Source organism: Labrus bergylta, chromosome 22 (genome assembly GCF_963930695.1).
Source record: "Labrus bergylta chromosome 22, fLabBer1.1, whole genome shotgun sequence".
In the NCBI taxonomy this organism is placed as follows: domain Eukaryota; kingdom Metazoa; phylum Chordata; class Actinopteri; order Labriformes; family Labridae; genus Labrus; species Labrus bergylta.
Window position 1 is genome coordinate 16,430,098 of NC_089216.1, and position 15,340 is coordinate 16,445,437.

Here is a 15,340-nt window from a genome sequence, read left to right on the forward strand (position 1 = left end):
TGAGACTATAATGACTGTTTTCTGATTTTATATCAATGCTGTGTGTGTTTGGACATATTCACAGAATCAACTACAGAGTGGAGAAGAACAAAGTGGCGAGCAGAAAAGAGTCGAGTCAAACCGATCGATCACTCACTCTCTGCCGCATCGCTGGAATATTATCTGCTGTGTTAACACATTGACTCACCACAACTTTAAGTGGAAATGTTGCTGTAGGGCATGACTGATTTATAATGTTGCATCCTGGGACATCGCTCTGTAGCTTTATATTCTCATGATCATGGTATCTGAAGTCTGGATTTAAATAAAGTAAATATAAAGTCATTTTTTGTTTTTCTTTTTTATTGTACTTGAACAATAAGAGAGTCAGGGGCAGATGTTAGAGATTCTATTTAAAAAAACAACTCATTGCTTTGAATGTGAATGCTGTCATGCTGCTGGATGATCCCTCAGGTCACACAGACAGAGCGGCCATCTTCTTGGCTCTGCGTGCTGCTCCAGACTTCCTCTTTCCTTTCGGCTTGATGGTGGGACGCTTGGAAAGGTTCTTGCCCTTACCCTTGGTTTTAAGTCGTTGACTGAAGGACAGACGGGGATCAGATGTTAAAACGTGTAAATTATGGAATCTTTCGATGAAGTGGAGAGATTAAATCCTCCGCAGAAGTTGAACCCTGAGCTCACCTGTTGTTCCGGTGTTGCTCTTTGACGTGACAGGCTTTGCGTTTGTGCTCCAGGCTGCCACAGTTGAAGCAGCCCTGCTTACCCTCACTTTGTCCACACGGGTGATCCGGGAGAGCACAGCGGCCACAAGCCTGGCAGTGTCTCCACGCTTAGAGGAGGAAATGCAACACATTAACCACGACATGACATTAAAGGAACAGTATGTAACTCTGACACCTAGTGTTTAAAATGGGTACTGCAGTCTAAATTCAAAACATTGTAGAGAGCTGTCTCCCCCCGCCCCCTCCTCTCTAGAGTCGATGCTCACACAGGTCACCATGTGGTGGACTCTGAAGCTTCAGTGTTTATCCAGCTCTGCATCGGTCTGTAAACCTTTCTGTGTTCTAACCTCTCTCCATTTTTCAAAAGCATCTCCAATATTGATCCTAGTTTGAGCACGTTTCTGCTCGTGGAGCTTATTAGAAACATGCAGAGGCTTTTTAGGTCGGGTACAATCACTTCTATCTGAACCACTTCTCTTGCCCGCTTCCATCGCTGCAACACCTGTTGACCTGATAACTGCTCTCATATCTGACAAACAGAGGGGACCGCCTTAAAAGCGCCTACCTTCTCTGGTCCAAACAAATCCAGATCATTCAGGACCAGAATCTAAAGTTAGAAGGAGGACATACTGGCTGCTGCATTGTTGTCAGAGAAGCCAGCACTTCAACATTGCATGTTTCTTAATGTCTGATCATATAGTAAGCTCACTTTATCCTTTCAATCACTACACATCTCACTGATTGGACCTTTTAGTACCCTGAACATTATCACTCTTTCATATTTACTCACATGGTTTCACACATTTCTGGCATGTTGAGCAGTGCTTCCACTCTCTTCCATCCTGGAGATAATGGCAGAGAAACGAGGAGTGTTAAGTCAACATGTGAATGCTTCTCAGAGTGAATGTATTTTGTTGTGACTTCTTACCTTCGACGGGCAGACGTTGCATTTGGCACAGTGTTTGTTGAGAGACAACACAAACCTCTGACATGCAGAGCAAAATCTATCGGGAGGAGAAGACACGAGAGATTTTTAATATCATGTGTTCAGGCAGCAGATTCTTTACTGTAGAATCAGTTGAGTACAGATCATGATTAGATTTTCTTTACCACAAAAAAGAGAATATCTATCAATCTTTCATTGTTTTTCCCTCCTCACTGCTTGTACGGCCAATAGCAGGGGAGCTGCGGTCTTGATTAGCTGAGGCGGGCAGGTGTGCAAGCAGGAAGACCCTTTAGACTGTGAGCTCCTTTTCTGAGAGTTTTGACCACAGACTGATGATTCTTCTCTCCTTTCTTTGTTTTTCTGTTGAGTTACTGTCGCTTGTTCTATGGTATAAAAATGATCTGTCATCAGACACGGAGGAGAACGCGTTGGAGCCAAGCAGACTGAGCTGGTCTAGGCAAGGACACATTGCGGCACTGAAGAGAAGCTGCAACAGTTGTTCTGATACGAGAAGACGATTTTCAAAACGTTTGCTGTGCTCGTCGTTATGTTCAGGAAGGAGGAAGGAATTTAAGAAGTTTCACAGTGGGTCATTCTGTATAGGGTCCTCTATATATATGGGGATCCTCTATATGGGGGTCCTTGGCATGGCAAAGTTTGGGAACCCCTGGTCGGAGACTTTATGTTTCCTTGAGATCCATCTGTCCATAATCCTCATTTTAATCCTACCCATGGCTTTACTCCGAACATGTGTACACATCTGTCGGGGTGTGTTTAGTGACCTTTTCTGTATCAGCATCATGTCCCTGCTGTAAACAGAGCGAGTGTGTTCGTACCTGTAGCCCTCCTCTTTGGGCAGGACGACGTCTTTGGGTGAAATATTAGTGAAGACTCGGACAGGAGACTGTTTCCTGCCCGTCTTCCCGTGTTTGTACAGAGGATGGTTGTCATAGTCCACCTGGGAGAAACAAAAAAACAACAATACTGCATTATTTATATTCTTCCGGAGGAACTGTGTGATCTCTTAAAGGCACAGAGCTCATATCCGGACATGAAAACAGTCATTTGTTTTCTTATCTGTGTCTTTCTAAACCTTTTACACAGGGAGTTTACCTGATAGTCCAGCATGGTGAGGGAGGGGAGACACTCAAGGATACGAGGCTCAAAGAAATACGGGAAGATCCACATCATGGAGAGGTCGGAGTTACTGCTGTCTGCACGCACAACGACACAGATGTTAACTTCACACACTGCAGTCTGAGCTCAGGAGGAGGGGCCATGTTTGAGTGTTGTGTTTACAAGCTGCTGCTGACAGTGACACTAACCAGGACTCTGCAGCTTCTTCCACAGCTGGGACATCAGAGAGAAGCTGTTGGCTAAAGGTTTCACCAAACCGCCGAACGGAGGGTCGGCCACCATCACCACCTTCTCCCCGTCGCTGTCGGAGAGGAAGGTCTGCAGGACGCCACTGGAAGCCTGACGAGAGACTCACACCTTTACTACACTGAACTTTAAGTCGACACGGCACACATTCATGTGTTTGAACTCTCACCTCTCCTCCAAAGAAGTGATGGTTGAACATGTTGTAGTGACAGAATTCATCCCGGCTGTAGAACTGAGCGTATCTGAAACACAAGAAACTCAATGAATGATCATCATTGGACTTTTTAAATGAATCTGAAAACACTACAGAGTAAAAATGAAGGTCTGAAATGAATGCCTAAGTCCTTCCATGACTGCACGGGGTAAGTCTGTTTGTATTAACAGCCATCATCAGAGTCTGTTTGTATTATTAGCCCTGATCAGACTGCCAATCCAAGGCCCGATATTTGCGTCCCTGTGACGTTTACCCTTCAATCTGAATGTCACTGAGATGTGATGGGAGGACGTGGCAGTGATCCCCCCAGGCCATAATGCATGTCTGACTGTGTGTGTGTGTATGTGGAGCTCCCACTGTGCGGCGCTTTCTTACGCTTCTGCAACGCCGTAACGCAATGTGAATTCACCGATATTACAGCATTAAAGAATTTATATGAATGTGTTCAGGTGTAATGAAGGCGGAGCTTCAAACAGCGCTGTCGCAGAACTGCACCATGAAAAGGGCTGTAATGAGACTTTTGTTTTTAGATAGATAGATAGATAATACTTTATTGTCAGACGTAGTCTGAAATTTGCCTTGCGTCACAGCAGCTCCGTTTGCAGCACAACAATTAAGACAGGAAACAAAGACACAAACATTTGACACAACACTAAAACACAACACAACACTCAAGATATAAACATTTGAAACAACACTCAAACGCCAAACAAATGCCTAGAGGCCCTAAAGAGGCTGATTTAACTGCAGTAAAGCAGCATCTCCTGTGATGTTTGCATGAAAAAAAGCTGAATTTCTCGATGGAGTTTGGTGGCTCTTAAGAGAATCTCAAAAATGCATCTCCCTGTTTGAAAAAGTATTTTTCTGTAACGTAGTCAAAGACTTCCGTCACTGGCAGGACATGCACTTCAAGTCTGCCATTTTTTCACATCCCTGTTGAATAAATGATTTTTTTACTGCATCAGGGTGCCTGGGACTTTCAGTTTAGACTGTCATCCCTTCACAATGTTATCAGCACAGTTATTTATTTATTAGTCATTAGGCCTTTATTTTGACGGGGTGCAGTTGCCCTGAAAGATTAAGTTACACTCTTCACAGTTTGTTCTGCAGCTGCAGGTTAAAAAACATGAATAAAGCTTTTCCCAAGCTTTGCACATGTTATTTATTTAGCTTTTAGAGAGAGCTCAAAGAAAGACTGGATTAACCCTTTAAAGACTGAACGTTCAGACGACCTTCATATGTAACACATCGTCTTTCCGTCTGTAAAAACTGGAGGCAGGAAAATGAGAGCGAGTCTGAACTCATCTTCTGTACACACGCACACAAGCTAAGCAAACACACCGCTGATCCTGACGTGTGTGTATCCAGGTGAGGATAAGTTGTGTGTGTGCGCAGGCTGTGGCTTGTATCAGAACACTCCCTCAGTGCATCGCCACGCTGCACATTCTTTACAGAGACACACGAATCAGACGCTGCGCAAACAGACCTCTGGTAAGAACTTCTAAATCAGAATGAATTCATGCTAAAATCGACTTTGCATATGTTTTTAATAAATGCAAATATGACTCGTGTCTCTGCAAAGCTTACAGGTTGATTCCACGATCAACATGATGCTAAAAAACTTTGCAGCCGTGTTTATGCAAACTTTGACAAACTGAACGCTGAACAAACTTGAAGTTGTTACATTTTGCAGCCGTTTTGTTTTCAGTTCATCTGCAAAAACAGGCTGCCTAGATTTTTGCATGAGTCCAGGACGGGTGTGTTTTTCAGACTTTCCATAAACCTGAAGAACAGGTTTCTCTGCAGCAGAAAGTTAAAAACACAATAAACTCTGCGGACAATATAAAAAGGTAGAAAAGATCCAAGGAAGAGGTTTGAATGTTTCATGTTTTATCTGCTTCACAGAAATGGCAGAAAAAGAGGGTGCAGCTGTTGGTAATGGGAGGTCACCAGCAGCTCAGTCAGCACAGAGCGGTCTTGCGGCGCCCTCTGCAGACTCGTACGGCGTACTGCAGGACCGATTCAGCTTCACTTCTCTGGATTCAAACAGCGACAGAACCGTTCAGCCTTTCCCTCGTTCTCCTAAACTGAAGAAGAAGATGGCCAACGCTGGACTGCCCACTCAGGTAAGAATAAGAGACGGACCATTATGAGATTTTTTTAATTTATGCTGATATTTAAAGGATTCAATTCACTGAGGACATGTTTGAGCTGAAATTGAAAATAGGCTTTTTTCTGAGTGGACTTTGCACCAAAGATACGCTGCAGAGGGACCCTTTAAAGAACACTAAACAACATTAGTGCGGACTGACGTCTGCTGAAACGGTGGCGTGCAGACAGTCTATGGTCGTGCAGCGATCACAGGGAATAAAAGTCACCACCCCCTCCCACTCGCTCCAGGTGAACTCTCCTGATTATATCCTGCTGCGTTCTCACATCAGCTCACTCTGACTTTCTGCAGAATAAATACGAGGAGGCTGGAGGAGAAACTCCGGGTTAAGTCTGAGAGAAAAATATGAATGTTTCTGTTCACACATGCAGCTCAGCCTGAAATCTGTACACGTGTACATGTGTGATTAATTCAGTTTGAAATAACAAGTTGTCAATGTTTGTAACTGTAAACTCTGCAGGAGCAGCTGAGCAGACGTTTGGACGAGCTGCAGACGGAGAGATCCAAAACTGCAGCTCACATCCAGTCTCTGAAGAAACGCAGGGCGGACCTCTCTGTGAGTATGAGAGGCTCCTTCATGTTTAAAATAATCACTGTGTAAACATAAACCCATCGACAGTGCAGGTAGAGTAATAACTGTTCCTGTTGGTCCCTGAAGAGGAGCACAGAGGTGATGAAGCAGCAGGTCAGAGAGCGCTTCGAGAGCATGCGTTCTGTCCTCAGTCAGGACGAGCAGACCGTCCTCTACTCTCTGGAGCTGGACCTGAGACAGACCAGGACCAGACTGGACCAAGTCCTGAAGAACTGGGAGCGGCATCAGGACCAGGTCTCTAAGAACATCAGCAGCACCCAGCGAGTGCTAAGTGAGAGCGCGGGGCCGGAGGAGGACGAGGAGAAGGTGTGACTCAGGAGCTGCTCGCCGACTCACTTTGAATGTGAACTAACTGATCCTGTTGTTTTTAAATCAGCGCCTCTGTTTGTGTCTCACCTGCAGGGTCAGAACGAGACTCTGAGGTAAAACTCTTGCACCACTACATGAGGACGATTCAGCTCCACGGCAGAGCTCATCACTCTCTCTGTGATCTGTTTCAGTCCGAAGAAGCCGGACGCCTCGGAGAAAGAAATCCGACTGAATGAGGAGAGATTTGAAAAGCTTCTCAAGACGTTATCGTCGATCTCCAAACAGCTGAGAGCTCAGCTGCAGAGGAAGACTCTACTGTTAGGTACTCAGAGCCGAGCTGTACAGCATGAAGAACGACCTATTGTTAGATATTTTAGTGTCAGAACGCCTTTCAGGAAGTAGCTGTTATATTGATCTCAGTGGAGCCACCACATTTCATTGACTTTGGATTCTCTCTTTCATTTCAGATTCATCTCCCATGGTGATCGACTGGCAGACCTGCCACAGCAAGATCGCTATGACCTCAGATGGGCGTGGCTTGTCTTTCTCAGGCTCCGCCCCTGCTGCTCCAGAGCACCCCCTGCAGTTTGATAAGGTGTGCTGCGCCCTGAGTGGGACTCCTCTTGCAGCTCCTCAGAGTTACTGGGAAGTCGACGTCCGCTGCAGCTCGGCCTGGGCTGTGGGCGTGGCCTACACCCGCTTGGAGAGGAAGGGGCGGGACAAGGGAGCTAAACTCGGCCGGAACAGGAACTCGTGGTGCGTGGAGCTCCGTGGCGGCAACCTGTCCGCCTGGCACAACGACCGGCATGTGACGTGTCAGGGAGTCGGGCAGGCGGCGTTGGGAAAGGTGGGCGTGTGGGTGAATTACGAGAAAGGCCAGCTGGTGTTTTACGACGCAGACAACATGGCGGTCCTGCAGAGGTTCTCGGCAGCCGTGACGCCCGTGTTCGACAGAGCTCATCATCAGTTCACCGAGCCTCTGCACGCCGCAGTACGCTTCCTCAAACCACCGGAGACCCAGACCTGGCCCAACCACCTGGAGCTCTGTCACCTCAACAACCCCTGACCCTGCGGGACACCGCGAGGTGGACTCTGAAGGTCCCTCTAACCAGGATGTGTTCAATCTTCTCTGTCCATTTACACCCTAACATCAGCTTTGCCAAGAATGCTTCAAGCCTAAAAATAATCAAAATGAACCAACCTGAAGTCGATGTCCAGCAGCAGACTCTTCATCGGCTCGTTTTTGGGCTCCAGGTTTCTCTGCTTGATCAGCTCATGAAGTCTGAAACAATCACCAACAATCATTTATTATTAGAATTTAATAAAAATGTTTAAAAACTTAGTCATGTTTCTTTTGTTTCATGTCTATCATCAGCCCTTTTCACTTTCTAATTCATTGGTTGGGGAGACGCTCCTCTGAGTTTGTCATAATTTAATTTTAGGAAAAAGCAAAAATGTTGGGCACCAATGACTTTTGGAATGCATGAAGAAAATATTTGCACTCATAAACCAATGCACACGTGTAACCAAATGATCTTAGTAATACCTTCTGAAAAAGTCCTGCAACAACTGAGAGGTTCATTAGAGGGCTGCAGTAATCGATTCTTTTAGAAGTCGAGTATTCTATCGATTCTTCTTCTTCTCTCTAGTCCTTGACTAAAACAGCTTTCAAACACAAGGCCGTCCAGTCCGTGTGAACACACTCATTGTAGACAGTCAAGCCTCAGAGAGACATTTACAGGATAGACTTGATTTCTGCTGTATTTATGTGGAACATGTCGCACATTCTTCCTTAAACCCACAATGCCTCTCATAGTGTGTGTGCCTCACCTCGGTGTCCCCACACACAGCACCTTCTTGTAGCCCAGGCCTGCCAGGGTGTCGATCAGGAAGTGTGCGCTGCGGTCTGTGAACAGGTACTGAGCGTTACTCTTCTTGTTGTGGAGCGGACGCAGCAGCACGCTCGGCCTCCTCAGCTGGGCAGCGGTGACGTACGAGGTCCCGTGTGACGAGTGAGCCTCGTGCTCTGTGGGCAGGAGCAGCGTCTGACAGTCCTGGCAGAACTTCTTCTCGTCCACACGGAGGGAGGAGAACTTTCTAAACCTGAGGGAGAGGATACACACATCGCCAATGTGACGGGATTTTGGTACATTTAAACTCACAACCTGTTTTTACAGAATCTCTTCGTTGTGATATTATCGTTAACGTTGGCCACATAAAGCGTTTCATATCCAATCCTGAGTTTCCCCGTGATTCCCACTGACCCTCTCCATCAGACTTATTTGAAATGTTCTTTCTGTAATGACTTATCAACCGCCTACATATCAGGGCCAGTCCACTTTTGCAGGAACGCAGTCTCTCATGAGTTTATAAGACAGCCTGGCATACTTCCTGCATCAGGCAGAACAAAGCTATGACAGGCTGCAGGTGACTCCTTACCTGTTACAGTACTCCTGCTGGCTGTACGGAGGTCCCTTTGACTTGTTCTCTGCTTCTCGGGCCAAGAGTCTGGCCTCAGAAACCTAAAAGGTAAATGCATTTCAGTCAACAAGAGGTCACCAGAAACAGGAGGACTTTTATTATACAGCAGCATCTTGAAAAATATGAATACCGTGGAAACGTTCAAAGATACATCCTAGATAATTACAGCTTACACAGCTGTCAAAAATCAATCAAGAAAAGGGGTTAATAATACTGAAATGTTAGCCTTCTAAACGTGTGTTCATTTATGCACTCATTCTTGGTCGAGGCTCCTTTTGCACTAATTTCTGTGTCACATGGAGCCAATCAGCCTGTGGCACTGCTGAGGTGTTATGGAAGCCCAGGTAGCTTTGATGGCGAACCTTCAGTTCGTCTGGTGTCTCATCTTCCTCTTGACAATACACCTAGATTAGACTTGTGAGGTTCATGTCAGGCGCCCTGTGTCAAGTTCCCACAGTCAGTGATTCAGGGCGCCATGTCGTCTGCTGGTGTTGGTCCACTGTGCTGGATCAACGCAGCGTCTGCCAGGAGATCTGAGAGCACTTCACGCTGCCGTCTGCTGGCAGGCTTTAAGAAGATGCTGATTTCCTTTTCCAGCAGGACTTGGCAGCTGCCCACAGAGCCCAGACTACCAGTAACTGGTTTGCTGACTGTGTTGTTACTGTGCCAGTCAGATCGCCTGACCTGAACCCCTCACAGAGAATCCACGGGGGTATCATCAAGAAGGAGATGAGAGACACCAGAACCTAACAACACAGACAAGCTGAAGGCCCCTATCAGAGAAACCTGGGCATCCATAACACCTCAGAAGAGCCTCCAAGTCACACCACATTGATGCAGTAATCTAAATTAAAGCAGCTCCGACCAAGTACTGAGCGCATAAATAAACATACTTCTCAGAAGGGTTGACTTTTCTGTTTTAGAAATCCTTTTTTTGGTTCATCTTATCTAATATTTTGAGATCCTGGGCTTTAGATTTTCATGAGCTGTAATATCCAAGATTAAAAAAACAAACAAATATTTCACTTGATCTGTAAATGAATCTAGACTGTATGAAAGTTGCATTTGTTACAGATATAAATGTAGGTAACTGGATGACTATCATAACGGTGGCATGTCTACCTTGTCATCTTCCCACTGGAAGAACTTGCAGTCTTTTCTGTCCCTGCAGGCCGAGCAGGCGTAAAACCTCCTGCCTTTCTCTCCTCCTTTACCAACTTTCTCAAACAGCAGGGTGGGACCTGGTAGAGAGGAAAACATGTCAATGTGCTGATTTAGTCTTCAGTACTTCTACAAGACTGACAAAAACAACCTTAAAAAACATAGCTTTATCCCCCTTTATCTCTAAACAAACATTCAGCTCAGTTAGCACATGGCTCATTTTAAGACATGTCGACGGATCATTAAAGTTCATATTTTGCTGCGACAACATTTTTATCCTAAGCCGAATTCATTAACACACCAAACTCACTCAGGAAGATCTCACATTGTCCTTAAATATATGGCGTAACAGGAGTAAAAACAGTTTAGTGCTCATTTCTGACGGACTCTGGTGGTTTTCCTCTAAATATAAACTTACCATGCGGACAACATGGCGCCGTTTTACTCCCTTCTTCAAGAATAACTTCTATTCCGAAAGTGTCGTCGTGTGCCTCAGTTATATCCATGTCGGTAATATCGATACAGAGCTTCTTATATTCACGGTGCAAGATCTAACACGAGACTCTTCTCTGTCAAGTGGGTGCCATGCTGTTTTTTTTTTTTTTTCAGACGAGCGAATATGACGTCGTGAGAATGTTGTCGCGGAGAATGTGCGTCAGCAGCCAACCAAAACAGAGCACAATCTGTTCTGAATGTAATAGAGGATTAATATTGATATCTAGAGCTTTAGCTACACCACACCGGGAATTATCCTGTATTTGGGTGATAATCACATTATAACAAATTGGATAGATGTTTGTTTTATTACAGAATTTCATCATTTTTAAGGGTTTATTTCCCACTAATAACTTCTTTTAACATATTTTTTGGGGGGTAATTCATAGAGTCCTCTTAAGAGACAGAGAGCACAAATAACCAATTCATGTGGAAATAAAAAAAATGTCTGAAAATAATTACTCGGTTTATTGAAATAATGAGAAACCCTCCTAAGTAAGCCAAATGTTTTATGTTTATTTTAAATGTTTATTTAATTCATCATGACTGCAGGGCCACCGTTAGTATGAAGCGATATATAGAGAGGTCTAATTTTACATGTGTTTGAAAAATTGTACATAGGTTTTTATTCTTATTCCTGCACCACTTATGTAAATGTTCTTATGCTATAGGTCTAGTTTTTAATTGTACATGTACAGGTTTAATTTTGATGTATGTAGGGGTTATTTTAACAATTTAATTGCTGCATAATTATTGACATTTCTCAACTTTCTGACTTAAAGTCAGTCTTAAAGTGTCTCCTAATGACGACATGCGCTTGACAGGACCGACAGAAGCTCATATGGATCTGGAGTGAGTTCAGTTTTTGTGTTGAAATATTGGAGTCCTGTGAATATTTTCACAACGTTGGTCAGTGTTATCTCAGTCTTTATTTGAGCGGCTGCATAACCATGTTTTTATTGATGATGTGAATGAATGTCATCTTAATCCAAATTACAGTCAGGCCTATGTTACCTTTAACCAAGAATCAAAATATGAATTCAAAAAAAAAAAATCTAATGACTTGTCTAAAGTTCTTCAACAGACAGTAGGCTAATATTTTCCCCAAAAGCTGCATTAAACATTTTAAAAATAATTGAGCCACTTGGCCAATTGTTTTACACCACACACAAAGAGCACAAAGACTCAAAATTAGCATTCTGATCAAAGATGACTCACAATACATTGCAATACATCAAACACATTGCATAAACAAAGCGAATCAGCCGCAAGAAAGAGGGTCATTAAAATATTCCATCACCTCAGATTTCTCCCACAATGCGGTTTGTTTACACCGAACAGACTGAGCAGGGTTGTAGTCCACACCCAGAAGCACGCAGCTCATTAGAATGAACGCGTAGTTCTAGAAATACTACATTTCCCTCGTCAGCTGCGCCTGCGCCACCAGCACAGTGGCGCTGTCAGCTCGAGGATGCAGAGTGTGTGTGTGTGTGTGTGTGTGTGTGTGTGTGTGTGTGTGTGCAGGAGCAGTCTGCTGGATGCTGAAGCAGAGCACAGACAAGATGCCTGCTGTTCACCGACATGACACAGGAAAGGATGGATGCAGCCCTTCAAAATAAGAGTTGGATGCAGATGACTTTGCATGTTAATTGTAGGCTAAAAACTGGAGGGGTTTTTCTTTTTCCCTTTATTATTTGATACTGTAAGAATATGGTGGCCCTGATGGTCAACTGGATAAATATTTTCCAGGAAGCCAAAAAAATTGACAGCAAAAATATAAAAATATTCACAAACTTACATACTTAATGAATGGGCGTAAATAAATTCACAAAAGTGACAATACATCTTTAAACACAAATACAACATTTAAAGAAAAATCGCAACCCACAAAATAATTCACAAAATAAAAATATGTAATGTAAGCACATTTTATTGTTATAAGAAATGTTTTTGCAGCTGACCGCAGGGCCACTGTAAGAATATGAAGCTGAAGTAATATATGTTTCAATATATTTCAAAAACAGGGGCTGGAGCGAGGAGCTTTAAGGTTCTTAATACCTCATTAAAAAAGTTCACCTTGCCTTCTTTAAGTCTCTTTAAGTTTGTTTTGATTTAACTAACAGCCATTTACACTGCTAAACCCTTTTACAAATGATTCCAAGTAGCATATTTAATTTACAAAACCAGAATATAAAAACCAAACTGAGCAGAAAACAATACAAACATTTATAATTACTTAAATTTAAATAAGAGAATTAATTAAATATAACATGTAAATAACAATTTATTTTGGGGCTTTCATCAATGTGAATCTCAAGTAATTTAGAGTCTGGAGGAAGTTATCTTTTCTAACTTTTTTTAAAGCCTGAAAAGTGATTAAAATCATTCTTTTGAGAAACTTAAAAAAATATAAATTTTCTGTCCCCTATAGTCTTCAGTAAGTTTGTTATTAAAATATGTATTGAGTAAATAATCGGATTTGTACAAACAGCGACATTTTCTAGATGATATTCACATATTAAAGCTTTATTTTCATTTTGAGCATGAGCAGGTGTTTCAGTTTAATGAGTTACCGGGTGAAATGGTGAAATGGTGAACTGGTGAACTGGTGAACTGGCGACTATCAGCTGAATTCGTGTTTGGTTGTCATGGTGATAACGTTGTCCACAGATGGAGTTTCAATTCTAAACTTTTATGTTGATTTTAATAATTAATAGAGTTATAATCAAATTATGAAAATTGCAAATGCTGTTTCCCAAACATTATTGATAAAATATTTAATTTATTTAATATTTTGGCCTGATTAAAATTAAAAAAATTATTAAAAAACTACTAAGAATGTTAATAACATGCTCAGAATGTATGTAAATTATTTTTACTTAACATACTACAGTTCTAGGCCTATGTTTCAATAGCTTGGCTTTATATTTAATTCTGTCTGGACCTGCTAAAGACTTTACCTGGCTTAATCTGATAATGACCACTGTGGTGGAATTTGCTGCCTTGTCACATATTCAGAAAATAGACCTAACTTTCAGACTGACATTTAATTTGAAATCTCCCACCGGAAACACTTTTATTTCTGCATGTTGCTTGACTGTAGTCGCATTTCTCCACCGTGCGCCCACACCCAACCTGCACTGTGTGTCCTCCGTACAGTGAGGTGCAGTGTTTGCGGGACATTGTCTCCTCAGTGCGGCTGTTCTTCTCTCCCTCTCTGCCGGCTCAGCAGCATCCAGGACCGGCCTGGATCTCTGCGACACCCCGGTGTAAACATCTCCCTGCTGCGTTCATCCTGCTGGCTGCAGGCATCATCCATGTACTGTCAATGTGGATAGCGGGCTTATTTACTGGGCATCATCTGACTGGAGAAGACATCTGACTGGCACCATGAGCAGCACTGGTAAGACCTTTATTATTGAAGGAATAATACCACGAACACACTTTAAATATCCCCATTGTGCGCCTTGTGTGAGTGTGTTTGCCCTGTTGTAATTTATGCAATTTCTAACCTGCTTCTCGTGCACAATAACATTCTCAGGTGTAAATTTGTGCACAAAATGTTGTTGAAAATAGAGAACAACATGTATCAGTTTGATAATGAAGGCAGACGCTTTAGGGTTTACCTTCATGTAAATATGTGATGCCACAGTAAACACTGAGGCTGTCTTGTTGTTCTGACACAGTTTCAAATGTGTCCCTGTGATTATTAAAGTCATGTGGGTTAATTAGTCAGGATGTAGAGACACCCACAGAGGGTTTGGTGGCTCTGCAGTCACTCCTGGTTTTTAAAGATGCATGGCTGTTGTGTGTGCAGCAGGCCCAGACATCCTGCTGGGCTGCTGTCACAGCTGCCTTACTCCCTTGAGTTGAGTCTGAAAAATGTAACACGGAGCTGGTCCTTATTCCAAGTCTGTTTGCTGTCAAGTCCTGCACTGTTTGTTTTGCATTATGCAAATAAATATGTGGAATGTAACACGAGGCGATGTACAACTTCTTAAAAACAAGTACAATCAGTTTTCTGGGTTTACTAGCGAATAAATGCAGTTAACGGTGGAACTACATGGTCAGACTGCCAGGGAATAGCAATATTGTGTGGTCATTCTTTTTGTCGTGAAGGTGGGAGTTCATGTTACAATGGCTCACATTTTACTCGGGACTCCCCGGGGTTATGTCAAGGACCTTTAGGGGACACCATGTCACAAACTAGAGAACAGACAAGCCTGCTTTCCAGACACGTCAGTAGAAAATCTGATTTATTGTAAGAAGGAAATCAAAATGTTTGTCCTTTTACAGTCAGAGTTTGAGGTATAGAGAATTAAGATAAGATAGTCTACATGTTGAGCTAACAACAACAGTCATTGCAGTAGAAATCTAGTGGAAATAACCACACAGGCAGTAGAGATAAAACTACCTGAAATGATCAGACTTGCCTATTTGTTATAATTTTTTAGCCGTAACTGACATCAAAAGATATTTAAAGAGATTTGATCACTTTTGTCTGACGTTTCTGCTTATTCCATGTCGGGTGTTACTAAAGCAGTTTTAACACATGTGCTCCTGAAAATGTCAAGAGGAATTTGAGGGGACTACCTCTGAAATCCTCCTGATCTGGTTGTTCACACATGCACCTCTCAGCAGGAGACTATCCCTGTCGGACAGGAGGGGGGGCGTTCTCCTGAGCCAAGACCTGACGTAAAAAGAACGGCTCAAAAGTGGGGAACAAAGCACTAAACGAATCCGATACGACGCTATAATGAGAATATTTGCCATCATGGTCATGCACAGTGCTTCCAACTTTAAAATAGTTCAACCCTTAAACAGACAAAAGGCTGACAGTTGTGGAAACAAGGGATCCACCTACAGT

General features: G+C 43.1%; 3 protein-coding genes across 3 annotated transcripts in view; 2 read left to right on the forward strand and 1 right to left on the reverse strand.

Annotated features, from left to right (window-relative positions):
• Window positions 1-321: 321 nt before the first annotated feature.
• zcchc4 (zinc finger, CCHC domain containing 4) lies at window positions 322-10,586 on the reverse strand. Its single transcript, XM_020643582.3, has 13 exons — window positions 10,397-10,586; window positions 9,940-10,058; window positions 8,776-8,858; window positions 8,167-8,439; window positions 7,538-7,618; window positions 3,221-3,293; window positions 2,994-3,144; window positions 2,782-2,882; window positions 2,505-2,626; window positions 1,651-1,726; window positions 1,513-1,564; window positions 682-829; window positions 322-578 (listed from the first exon to the last, which is right to left on the reverse strand). Exons 1-13 carry the CDS (start codon window positions 10,482-10,484, stop codon window positions 455-457), a joined length of 1,491 nt encoding a protein of 496 aa, XP_020499238.2. The 5' UTR covers window positions 10,485-10,586; the 3' UTR covers window positions 322-454.
• Window positions 4,609-7,678, forward strand: si:dkey-219e21.4 (E3 ubiquitin-protein ligase TRIM62). The gene is made up of 7 exons (XM_020643583.3): window positions 4,609-4,756; window positions 5,171-5,391; window positions 5,896-5,991; window positions 6,094-6,333; window positions 6,430-6,449; window positions 6,528-6,658; window positions 6,804-7,678. Exons 2-7 carry the CDS (start codon window positions 5,173-5,175, stop codon window positions 7,400-7,402), a joined length of 1,305 nt encoding a protein of 434 aa, XP_020499239.2. The 5' UTR covers window positions 4,609-4,756; window positions 5,171-5,172; the 3' UTR covers window positions 7,403-7,678.
• A 2,990-nt stretch (window positions 10,587-13,576) lies between the features above and the next one.
• ablim2 (actin binding LIM protein family, member 2) overlaps window positions 13,577-15,340 on the forward strand; it is an 81,870-nt gene continuing 80,106 nt past the window's right edge. The window contains exon 1 of the mRNA XM_065950416.1: window positions 13,577-13,876. Within this exon, the coding sequence (XP_065806488.1) occupies window positions 13,864-13,876 (13 nt within the window). The 5' untranslated portion in view covers window positions 13,577-13,863. The remainder of the gene's footprint in view (window positions 13,877-15,340) is intronic.

What these genes read in the sequence shown, in the direction of transcription:
- si:dkey-219e21.4 (XM_020643583.3), top strand. Translation starts at nt 5,173, where the DNA reads ATGGCAGAAAAAGAGGGTGCAGCTGTTGGTAATGGGAGGTCACCAGCA. An exon ending in ACGCTGGACTGCCCACTCAG is followed by an intron (nt 5,392 to 5,895) that starts GTAAGAATAAGA and finishes TAAACTCTGCAG; the next exon opens with GAGCAGCTGAGCAGACGTTT. An exon ending in GGTCAGAACGAGACTCTGAG is followed by an intron (nt 6,450 to 6,527) that starts GTAAAACTCTTG and finishes GATCTGTTTCAG; the next exon opens with TCCGAAGAAGCCGGACGCCT.
- zcchc4 (XM_020643582.3), bottom strand. Translation starts at nt 10,484, where the DNA reads ATGGATATAACTGAGGCACACGACGACACTTTCGGAATAGAAGTTATT. An exon ending in CCCAAAGAGGAGGGCTACAG is followed by an intron (nt 1,727 to 2,504) that starts GTACGAACACAC and finishes TCCTCCCGATAG; the next exon opens with ATTTTGCTCTGCATGTCAGA. An exon ending in CCAGAAATGTGTGAAACCAT is followed by an intron (nt 830 to 1,512) that starts GTGAGTAAATAT and finishes TCCTCCTCTAAG; the next exon opens with CGTGGAGACACTGCCAGGCT.